Source organism: Daphnia pulicaria, chromosome 7 (genome assembly GCF_021234035.1).
Source record: "Daphnia pulicaria isolate SC F1-1A chromosome 7, SC_F0-13Bv2, whole genome shotgun sequence".
Lineage (NCBI taxonomy): Eukaryota > Metazoa > Arthropoda > Branchiopoda > Diplostraca > Daphniidae > Daphnia > Daphnia pulicaria.
Genome location: NC_060919.1, coordinates 17,840,694 through 17,857,407, shown reverse-complemented (window position 1 = coordinate 17,857,407; position 16,714 = coordinate 17,840,694). Strand labels below are relative to the sequence as shown.

Genomic DNA, 16,714 nt, shown 5'->3' with positions numbered 1-16,714 from the left:
ATGCAAATGGCTGAATTTTCCTTGACTACATAAAGAAATGTACATTTCAACACTGGAAAAATGGATTAGGAAGAAACTTCCTTTTTTTCTCTGAATTTGGTCGGGGAAAAAAAGAAGTTGATGATGATGATGACGACCGTGATGATGATGATGATAAGTGGAGCCCTCAGCATCTTCAGCAACGTCGTCCCCATTGCACATTACGCGAGTCTTGACCCCGAATCAAGTTGGAACGCCCAAAGTGAACGAGGGACCTTATGAAAGGGGGGAGAAGAAGAAGAAAATACCACAGTCTACACCCTCGAGCTTTCCAACGAGAGAAAGAATGAGCCTTTCATTCTCTAGCTGCTCTTCAAAAGTCTTTAAGGACTGTGTTAAACCCGACACATACACAAGAACCGAACCCCATTTTCTTCTTCTCTTTTAATAACGTTAAAATATATATATATGTACAAGGCGCATTTCGTTATTTAGCACCGCTCGCTCCTCACACCCCCAAGAAGTTCCGGGGCCCAACAAGTTTTTTTCTTTTTCCATCCCTCTTATCCATCATCATCACTTTTGATCTTCCTATACAATATGCATAGGATAAAAATACAGTCACGTGTGGTGATGGTGGGAGGGGATGAAGGTGCTAGGGGGTAGGCGGGTATTTCGAAAAACAAAACAAAAAAGAAATCGATGTGCTTGAGAGACCAAGCCGAAAAACGATCGCTACAACAACAACAACCCCCCAAAAAACCCCCCAACTGTGTCGTTAGTTGCTCCGTTCGGTCCGTTTAACACGAAGACATGAGCCTTCATCGACACAACAGAAAGCCAATCATCAAATTGATGTATGAGCCTATTCAAATCCGACTACAACGTGTCTGAAAACTAACACCAAACATCAACAGAATTCCCGACTCCTGCGCATAATCTCCCGTTTCCTCCTGCATAATGCAATGTTGAACTTGCCAGTTCAAAGGTCGACAGAGATTCCTTTCCATTTGATTAAAAAAAATAAAATAGTTTCTCTTCTTTTTCTTTCTTTCTTTTTACGTCTAACGAGAAAATGATTGACCAGTCGCAAGATGAAAACAACAAAATTTCCGTGTTGACAATTGGACGGTCATCAAAAAGAAGTGCAGAGAGCTGGAGGGAGTGGGCGACTTTGGATAAGCCCCACGCCAAACAAAAAAATAAAGTACTTGATACACATCTAAATGTGAAGAAGAAAAAGGACAAAAGCCGCTGGCAACAACGACCAGTGGCTTTTATTTCGATATTTCAACTCGTTCATTCCTCCGACACGACGAAGGGCTACGCACTCATTCAATTTGTGCGTGTTGAAAACATTGGAGAGCGGATTACATGTCCAACACATTTTCGAGAATAGCCGAATGGGAAGAGGAGGAATAAAAACAAGGAAAAAGGGAATCATAAAAAATAACAGGTGAAAGAATGCTCAATGAAGGCAACCGCTTATATTCAGACTTTCAAATGAGCTAGAGAGAGGGTGAAAAGGGTCATTCCCCAGTTATAAAGTGTTTTGTTTTTAATCCCGGACAAAATCCTCTAACCTTTTCTTTTCCTATTTTTATCCATTAAAATTTCTCGGTCCTTATGACTGTAATTGTCGAGATATAAAAACCCCGAACGTTCGCTTCGTTATTCTCCTCTACCCTTCGAAAGAAAAAACAGAAACTTGTTTTTATAAGTAAATGCATAAGGGCGACTGAGGGTGGGAGTGTTGACTTTTCAATCAAAGTCAGATGGTGGTGTTGGTTAGGAGGGGGGAAAAGAATCATCAAGAGTCGTAAGAGAGTGAAAAAGAAAAAAGAGAAAAAAACGTCAAATGGACAATGTCAAAGGAAAAACTAAAAGTTGTGGCCCTGGTGGCTAGAAGCCCCTACACGGATGGCCGTGAAATTGGAACCTTCTTTTTGAGCATGTGCATGTACATGGCGGTAGGGGGGTGACGAGCGCTATCGTCACACACTATTATCCAAAAACTGTATTCCACTATTCTTCACATTTTCTCCCTTTTTTGTCCTGTGTATATGTGCAGAGATAGCGAACGCTGAAAGAGAAGCCGGGTGATAACTACGAATGGATAGTGGGAGAAAAAAAAGGGCGGAGGGAGTGAAAATGAGTTAGGAAAGAGAAGAAGAAAAAAAAAATCCGGATGTGATTCAACACACACACAGACACAAGTCGCAGGGAGCAGCAGCTGTTTAAAAAAAGAAAAAGTTGAAAGATCCTGACTGCAGCTCCTCCTTTCCTTTTGGTATTCTTCCTTTTCATGAATTGACGACTGGTGTCGGAGTAGAGAGAGAGAGAGCGACCAGCCTTGCATTTCAAATCAAGCCCTTGTATGCATCCAGCCGCTGCTGCTGCTAAGTCGTCGTCGTCCCCCCACTAAAAAAGGAAACCGATCGACACACACACATCAGAGTGCACTATAGACTACCACGACTGCTACTACTACACTTTGGACCGGTTCTGTGTACAAGGGAGCAAAGAGCATATCAGAGTCTAGCAGAGAGAGAGAGAGAGAGGCTTGGCGCGCGCCAAATTCAATCACACAGATCAATACGATCAGGCAAAGTGCCGACTCAGCCATCAAAGACCCACATTGACTCTCGCTGTACTACTCTCTCACTCTCTCCCTCTCTGGCAAATGGTGATTTGGTGTAGTACGCAGCAGTCGTCACATTCACTTTCCGTGACATGTATAAAACGGGAGGACGTTGCAACTTATTTCCCTCCCACTACTACTTTTTTTTACTCAGGATTGGAAATTTCTGCTGGGTGCGGTATAGTGGCTGTTCAATTCCGATTGCGTTTGATGGCTGTATGAAAGGAGGGCAAGGTCAACGAGCATCTCTACACAAAGTGAAGAACGTGAATTCGATCGGTTCTTCACGGAGGAGACAGGTCTCGTGACAAATGAGGACAGGAAACAAAACACGAGCGGGATTCTTTCCTCCATCTCCCCAGCCAGAGATGGAGAGAATGTGTAGCATATCCGCCGTAATCTAGACCAACACGATTCCGGCAGCCGGAAGTGATGACGTACAACATCTCTGCCGTTCAGTAGTACTTGATACGGAAGCGAACATCATCACGCATCCCCCAAATGTACGGAGGCTGCTTCGCTCCCGTCCGGGATAATAATAAAAATAATAAAAAAAAAAAAAAAAAAAAGGAAAACAAGAAAAGAAGCGGCGCACAAAAATTTATCAAAGAAAATAAAGAAGAACCCCGCCGGTCCTCACTGGTGATGGATTCCTTCCGAACGCGCGATAACATCACGCGGGAGTCTTATTTTGAACAATTTTTCCTTTCCTTCACAAAAGTTTTTAGTGAGGGGGAGGCGGCCGTGATTTATGATACGACGCCGCCACCACCGATGCACGCACGCAAACACGCAAGCCAAAACGCACACATGGCCCCCCCAAACAATTCCTGCCCAGTGTTCCATACTGTACGCGGCGTTCGGGAATTTCTATTTTTCTCCCTTTTTTTTTTCAAATTGCGACCAGAGACCGCCACTACCACACCCACCAATCACGATGGGCTATATAATAATCATTTCAAGCCCCAGAGAGAAATAGAAAAGCCGAGGGCAGTAGGGGGGATAGAAATTAGCGCACAATTTCAATCAGCCAAGAAATCGGTGGAGGGACCTCCAATAAAACAAAAAACGACGGCCACTATAAGGAAGAAGAAGAAGGAGCCCAATGGAAAATGAGATTTCTCTGGCGTCATTACCAGAGGGCGTAACGAGCTGCCACCCCGACTCGTTTCGTGATTTACTTCCAAGTGTCTCGGGTGTTTTGTTTACAAGCTCTCGCAAGAAGAAAAAGAAGAAAAACTTCCAAATGTTTACGTGTGTCCCGTCATTCTCTCCCGTTTTTAGACGAAACTGTTAATAGATTTCTTGGCTCTTCTCCCCCCTTTGAGAGAAGAGAATCTCTTTTCACGAGGTATTTAACGCGATGAAAACCCATTTGGAAAAATATGGAGGCAGCCACATTTCCCATGATGGAAGACCCGAATCGAGAGGTTTTAGTGGCCGATTCGAATAATTACCAACCCACAAAAACGATTGGGTTTCCTCCTCCCCAGACCCACACAGCACCCTCCCCTCTTTTTCTTCAAATTCGTTTGAGATTAACTGGGAACGAGGAAAAGAAAAAAAGTTGTACCTGATAGGGTCGAGTATGGTTCCATACCGGCGTCCAGCGGGTAGATGGGGTCCGACTGTTGGCTACTGGCCGACGGCGATTTAGAACCGACGGGCAAACGGCCGCCACCGCGTCCAGATCGTTGATGATGCTGGTGCTGGGGGCTGTTCATCATCAAATCTTGAGGCTGTTGTTGTGATGCTAGTCCTCCTGCTGGTAGCGGCGGCGGCTGTTGATGGTGATGATGATGATGCTGGTGCGGTTGTTGTTGTTGTTGGCCTCGGCCGGATCGCGAACCCATGGCAGTGCCTGTACTGCGAGGAGAAGATCCAATCTGCACACAAACACAAAAGTTCAATGAATAAAATTTCCTCCTTCTCCTCCACGATTGCTCACCCCTTGACGTGCCAAATGTTAATAAGGAAAATAAGCCAAGAGGATCTTGTCTTCAAGCAAAGCACGAAAATGAATGCAACCAAGAAAAAGAAATGTGAGCATGGCGGCTCTCCGCAGCGTTAGCTCATCACACACACACATGTGTGTGTGTGTCTATGTAAATCTAAACATCGCATAGGGGCATCCGCAACCTTATTGGCTGGATGGAGCTTCAGAGACGGGTGTGGAACGAACGAACGAACGGGGATCGTATAATAATACCTAGTCGATACATAAATAATCTCCCCCCCCCCCTCAGAAAAAAAAGCTTCACAAGTTTAGGCGAAGGTATAGTCCCCTGGAACATCTACCCTGTTTAAAAAAAATAAAAAGAAAAGAAAAAAAACAGACGAGATGGGGGGAAATAAAAAATTCGGCGGAGGGAGTTTTGGCCGACGGGGGGAAGAACTGAGCCCGTGTTCGAGGAGGAATACACATAAGATATCCTGTCTGGACCATCATGGGTTTTCCTAGCTTCTTCCTTTCCAACTATACACAACGCGCGCACACACACACACCGTCAGCGTCGTCGTCGTCACATAAATTCAAGCTCTTTTCTTCCTTCCTTTTCTTGTCTATTTCCAAATGAAAAGGCAACAACAAGAAAGAAAAGAAAGAAGCCGGTGAGCGCAGGAGGCGTCGAAGAAGAATATCTATAAAGTCATTGGTCTGATTACCATAAAAGAGCCTTTCTTTTGCCTCTTTTCTTCTTCTATACACTACAAACTAGTCGGTAGTCGCAGCAGCAGAAGCTTTCTTTCTTTCCTTGGCTGCCCAAACAGTCTGGGATATTTCTGTTTTTTGAATACGGTTAAACAAAAAAGCCAACGACTGGGTTCGCTCGTAAATTCAACCCTTGAGAGATACAGCCAGTGCGCTTATAGCCTTTTGAGAATGAAAAAGAAAATCGTAATAATTACAGGGTCCCCCCTCTCTTCTCTCTCTATATATATATTCTTTTCTGGATTCTGTTGTTTTGTCTATTCTGCGCCAGCGAGCAACGGTTCGACAGGTTCATACATTAAGGCAAGACATAGGGTCTACTACTGCCACAAAACAAAAAAAAGCCCACAGACGCCAACAGGACACAAGACTGTAGGAGGATCGTGGCTGCTAACAAACTTTTTCTTTGGCTTTTCATCTTCCCGACATTTCGGTTACTGCCCACTTGTGTGTGTTTTGTGTATGTTCTCGTGTCGTGGCTGTCCCGACTGGGGCGTGTCGTCCCAGTCTTTTCTAGCTCCAACATCTCTCACCGTCCATCAAATGTTTCATCATCATTCGGGAGAGAGAAAAACTTAACAAAAGAAGAGACCCGCATATTCATTTCCAGTTAAGATTGTGATGCGTTTAGATGAATGGGGAAACGGGACGCTGTGGCTGGCATCAATACGCGTAGGTGTCGTAATGTATATAACTCACGTGTTGCGTTTTGGTTGACCGACGGTTGGGATGCTGGCCATTGTTGAGGCGCTGCTGGCCAGTCGTGCCGCCACTATTATGTGGTTGTCTGTGCTGTTGCGGAAGTCCGTGCGGATCCGCCTCGTACAATTCCTCGCCGCAATTGTTGTACATGCCTTCGAAATCGTCTTCCGACATGTTCAAATGATTCAAATGGCGCGGCTGATGCTGGGAATGATAGCCCTGCTCCGCGTAACCTGCAGGAAATTATCAAAAAGAGAATTCGGTTAGTTCATTTCGCCGGAGAAAGATAATGGACGAGTGGGGAGGTGGAGGCGGCGGATATAATACGTGAAATGTCACTCTGATGGAAACAAACAGTCGCAGAGATCCGCCGTCTGGGGAAATGGGCAGCCAAACAGAAAGGGCAGACGATGGGGGGAGAAATAAAAAGAAAGAAAATGTTGTACACACGGGGTTGATGAGCAATGGTCTTCTTTTTTAGGTTAAATAAATAAACACTCTTGAGGAAAGCGAAATGAGAGCGGACCAGGGGAAAATGAGGAGCAGCGATGAAGACGACAGTGACATTGACGAGTCGGAAAAATAAAAAAAGAAGAAGTGAGAGGGGGGCCCCCATTCCATCATCAGTCAGCACGAATCAAGAGAATGGATAACCCTGTTTTTCATCATTCGGCTTGTGCTGCTCTGCTCATTCCCTCATCCACTACTCAACTGGAGTTGCTGTTTGTCGCTCCCGCCACCGCAGCCGCCTACCACTATTACAACAACTCCGGGATTTTTGTTGTTGTTCGTTTCGGTCGAGCCCGTCGTCATCATCATCATCAACGGGGGGATCCGTTGGTTGGTGCGTGACTCCCTTTAGTTTGGGTTATGGATTGGACTTAACACACACACACACATTCCTGTGTATAAGCTATTCTTTTCTTTCGGGTTGAGTGGGTTGAGAGATAATTGCCTTAGGGAAACCGTTGCGGGGTCACAGCGAGTGTCAAGTGTATGTGGATGGATGGAATGGACCGGAATATTAGATTCTTTTGTCTCTCTCTCTCTCGAACAACAACAACAAGAAACAAAACAAAAACAATAATAATAATTATAAAAAGAAGACAACAACAACAACAAAAATTTAAAAGAAGAAGGAAATGGGTTAAAGGCTTGACTTATACGACACTCAAATACAAATCGCATTAAGCAAGAGAATACTTTCTGGCTTTGTCGAAAGCAACGGTGCGAAATTTATTAGCTCTACGACCTTTTTTAAAAACCAAATTTGACCGGATTTTCGACAGGAAATAGAATTTGGAAGCCCAGATTCAAGTGCCCACGCCCTCACCGCCGCCAATGAACGAACGTTAACATCAAAAGCTACTTACACGTTCAACGTGAAATCGAATTGATTCATCGCCATTCTCACTGGCACGTGACACTGAAGAAAAACTTCGTCTGCACTTGGGAGAAATAATCACTTTTTAGAGCCTGCTGTCGGGAGCAACGACTTTGTTTCTGTTTGTGTATGACAATACAGAACACAATTATAATTAAAGTTCACAAGATTTAGGAAAATTGATAAATTTAGAGCGAGAGAGATGTGATCACGGTCACGGATTTTAGCTAAAGCTGCCCACGTCGGGCCAAAAGGCGCGAGCAGGTGAAAGAACTAAGACAATTAAAGGGGAGTGGAACATGGTTGACAAATCGGGGAGGATAAATTCCGACACCTGCGTTTCTATTAGGGTTGTCAATTTTGATTTGATATTTTAAAAATTAAGGGAATTCAAACAAATTGGTATTAGCCAAAAAGTCAAAATATAAAAATCATTTCTTTCCTGTAGAATAGAAAGAAATCAACTCGAGGTTGGAATGCACACGGAGAAAAAGAAATTGCTGCATGATGATACGGGCGTGACTTGTCTCTTTTGTCATCGACAACAACATGCAAATTGGACTGACTGACACTGGGCGCGTGCAGCGGGCAAAAGGCAAAGAAGAATAAAAAAAAAACGAGGCAATAGAAGCGCATCACGAACGAGTGGGCAGTCAAAGAATTTTTATTTCTACGACCCCCCCAATACTCATCGGCCTGACATGTTATTTCAAACTGGATGGACACATTGTGCGGGTATTTTTATGTGCACACGATCCGGATCACAGAGTTCCGCGAACTGTGAAAAAAAACATTAAAGCAAATGCGCTGATCCCGTTAAGAGAGGGGAAATTTGCAGCGGTGGGCGGAAAAAGATGAAAAGGAAAAAAATAAAATGTAAAATAGAAGAATTTCGTTGATTTATATTTATTCCCTTTTGAAATCCATTCCAATTCCAGGACGGATGAAAAGAAGCAGAAGCAGAAAAAGAAGAAATAGATGATGATGGAGAGGCGATACGGAAGCCTGCACAGACAGACAGGCCGACAGGGAAACAGCTCTTTCTTCGCCCTCACGCATGCGTGATTGAACCTTCACTTTTTCTCTCTCTCACTCTCTCTCTCTCTCTTCTCTCTGGCTGGCTGGTCGATGATGTTGCACAATTTTTCAAGCATTGCACAGCGAGAGAGAGAGAGAACTTTGTGCCCTATCAGTTCCGTTGTGCTGACAAGCAACGAGAGGAGGAAAGGAGCAATTTCAACATTTTGATTGATATTTATTTTCTGCCGTTTTATTTCTTCTTCTTCTTCTTTTCCCCAATTCTACGCCACTACACTCGACTTTTGTTGTATCAAACGCCGGCCGGATCGATTGCTCCGACCGTGACGTCACCCCCCGACACAACAACAGCATCTCTCCTGACTGCTGTTACCTTGTATCTCAGTCGTTGTCGTCGGCTCGAGTGTACCAGCAGCGTCTCTCCACCCGATCGGGTGTGTCAATAAAGATTGACAGGGTACACAACAGACAACAAGTTGTAAATATCCAAGACACACACACACGAGAGAGAGGGAGAACCTGGGCTTTCTAGAGACATTGAAGCCGATATCTCTTAGAGAGCGAGGACAAAAAGGGGTGGAATAAATATATAGGAGCCTCTGCTGCGTGAGTAGTCCTTCACGCACGAAATCCTTTCGAGGTATATAACAACCATCCCGGAATTCGGGACTGCCAGTTTAAAAACAACAAAAAATCCTATTGTATCGTGTCATTTTATTTTTGGTTAACAAAAGAGAAGCGACAAAAAAAAAAACCCCAAAATTCCCGAAGACTTTGAAAGAAAAGATTTTTTATGTGTCGTCAACGATGCACGAGCCCATAAAAATTGGTTCTACGAGTCTCAAAGTTCATTATACACACAAAACAAAAAAGGTCTAGAAAAATCTGCCAGTCGATTGCTTCGAACCTTACAAGGTAGTTAATGTTTTGTTCGGCGACGTTTTACTCGAAAAAGCGAAAAATAGAAATTTTGGTTTTTCTTCTTTCCCACCTCCGTCATTCCGCGTTTCTTTCTTGTTTGCTGTTGTTCATTTTTTAACGATGTGCTAAACTTCGTCACTATCAGTCTTTCTCTCTCTCGTTCGTGTTTTTAACTGTTCCGCCGGGAAAAGAAAAGAAAAAGACTTAACTTTTCGACGATCGGTTTACATGTTTTGTCCAAACATGGACCCAAGCACCTTGGAAAAGAGGATTTATTTCGACTCTTATTTTTGTGTGTGTGTGTGTGTTGAGAACCCTGAAAAGTTGTTCGTGTGTTCGACCACTTCATTGTCTTCTTCTTCTTTCGCCATTATTCGGAAACATACCGAGAATATCCCCCCGCGTATAACTTTAAAAGTGAAATGCAGCGGTCGGTCCAGGTGCGTCGTGGATTTCACAACGTCGGGTGTTTCTTTCGGCACCCGAAAATCCTTGGCAGCGAGTTTAAGTTGTACAGGAAATCTATTGTATAATACAGAAGCTCACAACCCCGAAAAAAGAGAAGAAGAAGAAGAAGAACTGGTAAAAATATAAGAAAATTGATAATATAGAAAGTCAAGCAATCACTCTTGTGCTAGGGCTAACGTCAAGGACCACTTTAGTGAGATTAGATGCGTCTTTCTTTATTCTTTCTACTACCCCCGCTACTATCCCAACTTTCTTCTCAATGGGTTCGATCTGTGAGCACGTTCCTTGCCCCGGCAGCTTCCGTCTGCTTGTAATTTTTTCGTCGGGCTCTTTTTTCCCCCTTGTATATTTATTTATATTCTATGCTACTCTTCATTTCTTTTCTCCTTGGTGACGTTTCGATTCCAACACATCCCATTCTTCCATAACTGTGTACAATATCCTGATTTGTTAATATTCCGCCCATCCCCCCCCCCCCCCACTCAATTTCATTATTGGGGAACCCGAATCGTTTGCTCGGTTAGGATTCCTCGTGATGATTGGATGGAATTCGATCCGTATTTACTACCAGTACAACAAGACTAGAAGAAGAAGAAGAAGTTAAAGAGTATTTGAAAGATGGATTGACTTATTTGACTTTCGGCGAGGACGGCGCTATATATTATTAGGTCGTCTTCTTTACCATCCAAACACACAACGGATGGGCGGAAGAAGAAAGTTTTCCGTCACACAAGAGAAAGGCGGAAGAAAAGAAAAAAGACGTGGGAGCGAACGTTAATACCAATCGATATTAGATCCAGCAGAGTCTCAGCCGCGGGTGACGGCGGGACAGTTCCAAAAAGGACCAAACAAATGATCTTCACACACTGTCTATAGAAGAGTAGTAGTAGTAATAATATAGTCTAGTGGAGCCAACCAAAAGAGTCCAAACACACACACACACACACGACGAATATGAAGTTTCACCAAAGTCGAGCCAATATTGCCGCAAGAAAAGAGCAAACAGTGGGCCAGCGTAGAAAATCCTTTATATAACTACTACTTGGTAGTAGTAGAGCCCCGGTTCTCTTCTATAGACTCACTCAATCTGCCAGAGTGCGCGTGCTGGAACAAACACACAAGTTGGGCGAGGGGAAATAAACGAACAAACGACCCACCGTTTTGTATTAGATGAAAAGAGGGGCCAGGACAAAAAAAAAGGGGCTCCAAGATAAGTAAAAGAACAACGACGACTGCCGCCGTTTTTCACTGTACGGCTGTTTGTACAAGCCGGGCAAAACTTTTTTTTTTCCCGAAACAACGGAGGGGAGGAGTTTCGTGAAATCAGTCGACGACTTTTTTGCCCTTTCGAAAATCAAAAAAGAAACTTTGGTCCAACTTGAGATGGATAAAAAAGAAACACGGGAGCTCATCATCTGGAATTAAGACGGTCACGCTACGACTTATGCGATATTGTAGTTTGGTGTAGTAGTAGAAGAAGCAGATGAATCATCTTTCTTTTTGTTTTTCTGTTTTTGAGTGTGAGTGATTCTTTTTCATTTTCCCCCGTCCAGCAGCTCAGGAGGAATCCTCACGAGTACAGCACACACACACACACCCAACTTAAAGGTTTCACACTCGTTCCACAATTCTTTTTTTTTCGTGTTTTGTTGCGCCTTTGAACAATATAACGTCCTGCCCGTCTTCTTCTTCCACCACCTTCTTTTCTATCCAATTATATTTGACACCAGCGGACTGGCTGGCGCTCCGGCCGGATCAAAACGAACGCGATAGTTCCATTCATTACACCAACGTGTCACGGTCAAGAGTTCCGGCGGGATTGCAACCAACACGTACGTACAATACAATAAATCAACGAATCGGAATCACAGGGCCCGGTGGTGGTGCGCCACCCCACCGCCGTGTGTTTGTTGCCCCCCAACACACACGAAACCTCCTCAACGTTCCTTACTTTTTTCTTTCTTTCTTTCCTTATTTCCAAAGAGAAAAGGATCAAACGCAGTACACAATCGACCGGAGAAAAGAAGGACCTGGCGGCAGCTTTATTTCCCTTTCGCCATCATACAATCAAAAGAAAATATAAGCGGCTGTGTAAGGCGGCGGCGGCGGCGGCGGCTGTGGCTGTGGCTGTGGCTGCGGTCCGGTTATCTCTTTTGTTGTTGGCTTTGATTACACGACGCCGAGTTTCCTTCTCTCTCTCTCTCTTTGCGTGAATGGGGTGTCTACTAAATAAGATTGCAAGCCACACCACCACCACCACCATACAGTCCATTGATTTGGTGAACGCGCTACACGGCATTAACAAGATCGCAGGGATTTTTCCTCTTTTTTTCTTTTTTCTCAATCGGTTAACAGGGGTCACAGACAAGAGTCTCGAGATTTAGAATCGTCTAATCGAATCAAACGATTAATTAAAATCCAATCAAGAGAAAAGAAAGAAAGAAAGAGAGATGGAAGCGTTTCTTCTTTTCAGAGCAGCTGCTCGAGGCGGACAAATGTATAAACAGGAGAAGATTAAACCGAAGAAGAACAAGAAGAAAATAAAAGGGCCTGTGCGATCTCAAACCGAGAGACAATTAGTGGGTGGTGGTAGCCACGGCCAAAAAGACTCGGGTCTTGTTGTTGTCTATCCCGCGGACGAAAAACGGCGGGGGGATTATTACCATCGGTTCGTCATTAATTCCGTTTCTGCCAGCTAGAGAAAGAGAGACACATTCCTCGGCAGACCTTCCATCAGACAACCCAAAAAATTAAGGCTCGCTAACTGTTTTACCGGGGTTGATCCAGCAGCAGCTGCTGCTGTTGTTGTTTGAATTAGTCAAGAAGAGCTAAGGACAGTCATTTAAAAGTAGGAGGGTCCAAGGGGGTCGGGAAGTGGGTCGTGACAACGAAACCAACGATGGATTACCTGGGTGATTGGGCGTGACGCCACCGATGTGGTTGCTGCTGAAGGGCTGGCTCTCACTACTGGTAGCCAGGTAGCTGCACTGTTGCTGCTGCTGCTGTGCAGCCGTTTCAATGTGCAGCGGTTCACGTTCGTCCGACGAGGACGAAGCCGAATCTTCCGTGTGCTCCTCAGAGTCGTCTTCCTCCTCTTCTGAACGCCACTGCAGCTCAGAGTGAACTGTTGATGATGCAAGGGTCGCCGTTGTTGGTTGCTGGCGTCGACCGATATCAGCCATGTTTCGCCCGCATGCAACACATGAAAATTGTTTGTTTGTTTGTACACCAGTCGGTACCTTTTCTTCTTCTTTCTTTTATGTCACAGTGACAGGAAGTGCCGTTCAATCTGATCTGGAAAAAAAAGAGAAAAACGAAACACATAGTCAGTAACACAATAGAATATCGATCGTCGGCTGTTTCCGTCACATGTCCTTATGTAATTGTTGTTCCTTAACGTTCCTTAAAAGAAAGAAAAATACAACCAAGTGGTGGATTTAAAGCCCTGCAGCTGTGTAAAAGTACTATTGCATTCTATTGTTTATTCCCACTTGTTTAATCTCGCCAAATGATTAGTGTAATCACTCTTTGTTGGCCGACATGAGCAGAAGTTTGGCGTAGTAAATGGAGAACGAAAAAAAAAAAAGAAAAAAGGGGAATGATGATGATGATGCCAACAAAACGAAATATATGAGGGCTTTAGACACACACCACGGTACGTACGATGGTAGTTACTTTAGCCCAGGGGCTCAACGTGCCGTGGCTAAAAGCCAGTCCCCAATAACAACACCCAAAACACGTTCGTATGATTAACATACTTGTGTTTCTTTTTCTTTTTCCAGTTTAAAAAGAAGAAAAAAAAAATAATGAAAAAAACGGTGGGGATTTAATTACAAACGGATGACATATGCTGGTATCTCCCTGAACAAGACAAAAAGTCGCCTTGGTCCTCTTCCTCCATCCGCCAACTGGTTTTTCCCCCCGACAAAACGCGTATCGTTTTACGCATTGTCATCACCATTATCACAAACTGAAAATGAAATAAGCGGCAGCGCTACTACTCCTTTCTGGCCTTCGCTTTATTATTTCGAGTTGTTTTACTAGAAAAATGTCTTTCGGGTCCGGGCAAAATAAAATAGTAAGAGGTCGCACGAGCGAGTTTGACAACGAGTTTGATGGATGGACAGACGGGGGGGTTGGTGTGCTAGTTAGCATAATAATGTTGACATTGTTACTATACCAACACACCTTGCAGAGCCACGTCAAAGGGAAACACAACACGACGACACCGGGCTCTATTAGAAAACCAACAAAAGAAGAAGAAAGAGTCTCGGTGAATGGCCCAGCCTAATGCCCAACATCATCACGGCCAACGCGGACAATATTTTGAGCGGCCCCCGCCGAAAAATGTATAACAACAATACAACAAAAAAAGGGAAAACTTTTCTTTTGCTTTCTTCTCTTGGACGATGACAAAAACAAGTCTGTATTGGTGTACGTAATAATAACATGTTGTGCTCTACTGTGACTGGATGGTGGCGTAATCATACGAGATGAGGGGAGTCTGCAGACAGCTGCAGGACTTGATGACTCATGATGTGGAACTACGCATCGGATGGGGAAACGAGAAACCGGAGGCTTGCTCACAAACATCCCTCCTCTATTTTACTTATATTATATAATAGCGATGGATCAGACATTTGTTTGAAACTCTACATAATTTTTTTCCCTCTTGAATATATATTAAAAAAAACAAAAAAACTTCTCATTCAAATGAATCCCTGGAAGAAATAACACGTTTCTAGATTTTGTATTTCTCCCATTTTTGGGTGGGGGGTTAACGAGAGTATACTGACGCCCGCACGTCTAACCAGCATTCGATCCGTTCGTTCGTTCGTTATATACATTTCGGCATGTGTAATAGGCCTATATCTGCGTCTACCATCGGGGGCATCATTAAAATCGTGCGCCTCAGTTACTTCGCTGCCACATTTCCTCGCGTTGCCTCGACCCGACGTGACTTTCACGAGTAACAAAAAGAGACAGATAGATCTATTTTCGGTCCGTGATTTTACGAAATACAACACCCAGCAAACACACATGTGTACCCATCCACACATGTATACTGGTGTGGGAAACTGCGATTGATGGATCGTTGTTCAAATTTGAATGCATAGAAAGAATTAAGGGTGGAAAAAAAAGACAGGAAAAAGAAGAAGAAGAATGAAATAATAAATCTAAATCGTACAAGTCCCTAGATACAACACGTTTCACAGCACGTATTTTATTTTTTTTTATTTTTTTATCAGCAATTACGGGCCGAGGATGTGCTAGAAAAACCTTAAGATACCGCCAGGAAAGGGAGGAAAAAAAAGAAGAAAGAAACACGGATGACGGATGGCCCTCGTCACGGAACCTCACGCGCATGCTGCTGCTATTTCAGCTGCTGCTGCAGGGGAAATCAAAAAGAAGAAAGCTGTTGCGTCAGGGAAAATTTCAAACGTAATAAAAAGAAGTAAGAGGAACCAACCCAAAGAGATCTAGATCTATCTATCATGGTTAAAAGGAAAAAGATGGAAATCTTGAAAGACACGTACATGAATTGGATTCTTGCCCGGTTGCATTGCCGAGGAAACGAGAGACGCACGTCAGAAAAATAAAGGATCCCAGAGTATCACCATCAAAAGCGGAAAAACAAGGAAAAAATATGAAGAAATAATAAAAGAATTGGAGTGGGACGTGAGGTCCACCCTCACCCAACGGTCCACTAACATCATCAAGTACACGCAGCAGCAGCGGCGGGGGGGGGGGGGGGGAACTCCATGATTGGCCTGGCCATCATCTCTCAACTCGGTCATCGTCCTCGGAATAAAAGTAACGGCCTAATAGTAACTACACACAACAAAACTATAAGGCTGACCTTTATAGAGTGCGTCGTCGGCCGTCTTTTTTTGTATTTGCCCAATTTATTTATTTTCCCTTCTTTCATCTCAACTTAGTGTAATCATAACTAATAACAACAATAACAACTCGTAAGCCGCAAGAGAGAGAGAAATAAAAAAATAGAGTTGGCCGCCGAAAAATGTCGATCCGACGACTTTTTTGGCGTTCGCTACATAATTGAGCTCTTTCCTGGGCGCCCCCCTGAGGACCTCGTTATACTTTTGCGTCGGGTCGCTGTATATCCTCGGAAAAAGACAAACACATTGCGACTCAAAGTTGCGTAGCAGCTGCCGCCGCCGCCGTGCTCAACGTCAAAACGGTTCCCAATTGTCGAGTTAGTCAAAGCCGATCCATCACACATTTTCTCGTGTGTCGGAGGAGGAGGGAATGGAACAACCCTCATTCACTACCCTGACAAAAAATAACAACAACAAGACAGATACTCTCCAAATCCAATTCAAACAATAGACCAACTGGCAGGAGGAGAAAGAGAAGAGAAAAGTAATATTGTATGGATATTACCCGGGCAATCATTTGCATCTCATTATTCCACGTACAACAGACACAACAGCAGAGTCGAGTTGTTGTTTTTTGTCGAACAACAAAGTCGCTGCCGGTTGTCGTCGTCGTCACGATACGATTTCTCCCAACTCTCTCGTGGTGCCGCATTTATAATCAGCTTAAACGCAAGCCTACTATTTACCATAGACTGACATTTAGGAGCCTCTCTGATCACGACAGAGTCTGTCATCAACCGGGGAGGGGAAACGTTTGCCAACTAATTAGGCGAGCCAATTTTGTTTGAACAAACAAATTGTCAAATGGTTTCTACCCTCGAACCTTTTAACAAGTTGCCGTCTTCTCCATTTCATGCCGTGATTATTATTTTTCACCTGACGGAAATCAAAAAAGTTTGACATGACGACCCGAATTTCCCGTTTGCTTTGAGCCAAAGAGATATTTTATCGATCCGGGACACAAGAGAGCT

At 43.9% G+C, this 16,714-nt stretch overlaps 1 protein-coding gene across 3 annotated transcripts in view; it reads right to left on the bottom strand.

The window, feature by feature from the left end:
• The window catches only part of LOC124348820 (teneurin-a-like), a 115,037-nt gene that overhangs the window by 48,774 nt on the left and 49,549 nt on the right, over nt 1-16,714 (bottom strand). For 2 of the 3 annotated variants that reach the window (XM_046799105.1, XM_046799104.1), the window contains 3 exons: nt 12,752-13,137; nt 6,030-6,265; nt 4,194-4,506 (listed from right to left, as the gene is read on the bottom strand). In XM_046799105.1, the coding sequence (XP_046655061.1) occupies nt 4,194-4,506; nt 6,030-6,265; nt 12,752-13,025 (823 nt within the window). In that variant the 5' untranslated portion in view covers nt 13,026-13,137. Of the gene's footprint in view, nt 1-4,193; nt 4,507-6,029; nt 6,266-7,405; nt 7,649-12,751; nt 13,138-16,714 lie in introns of those variants that run through there. The other variant, XM_046799106.1, reaches the window with a different exon arrangement.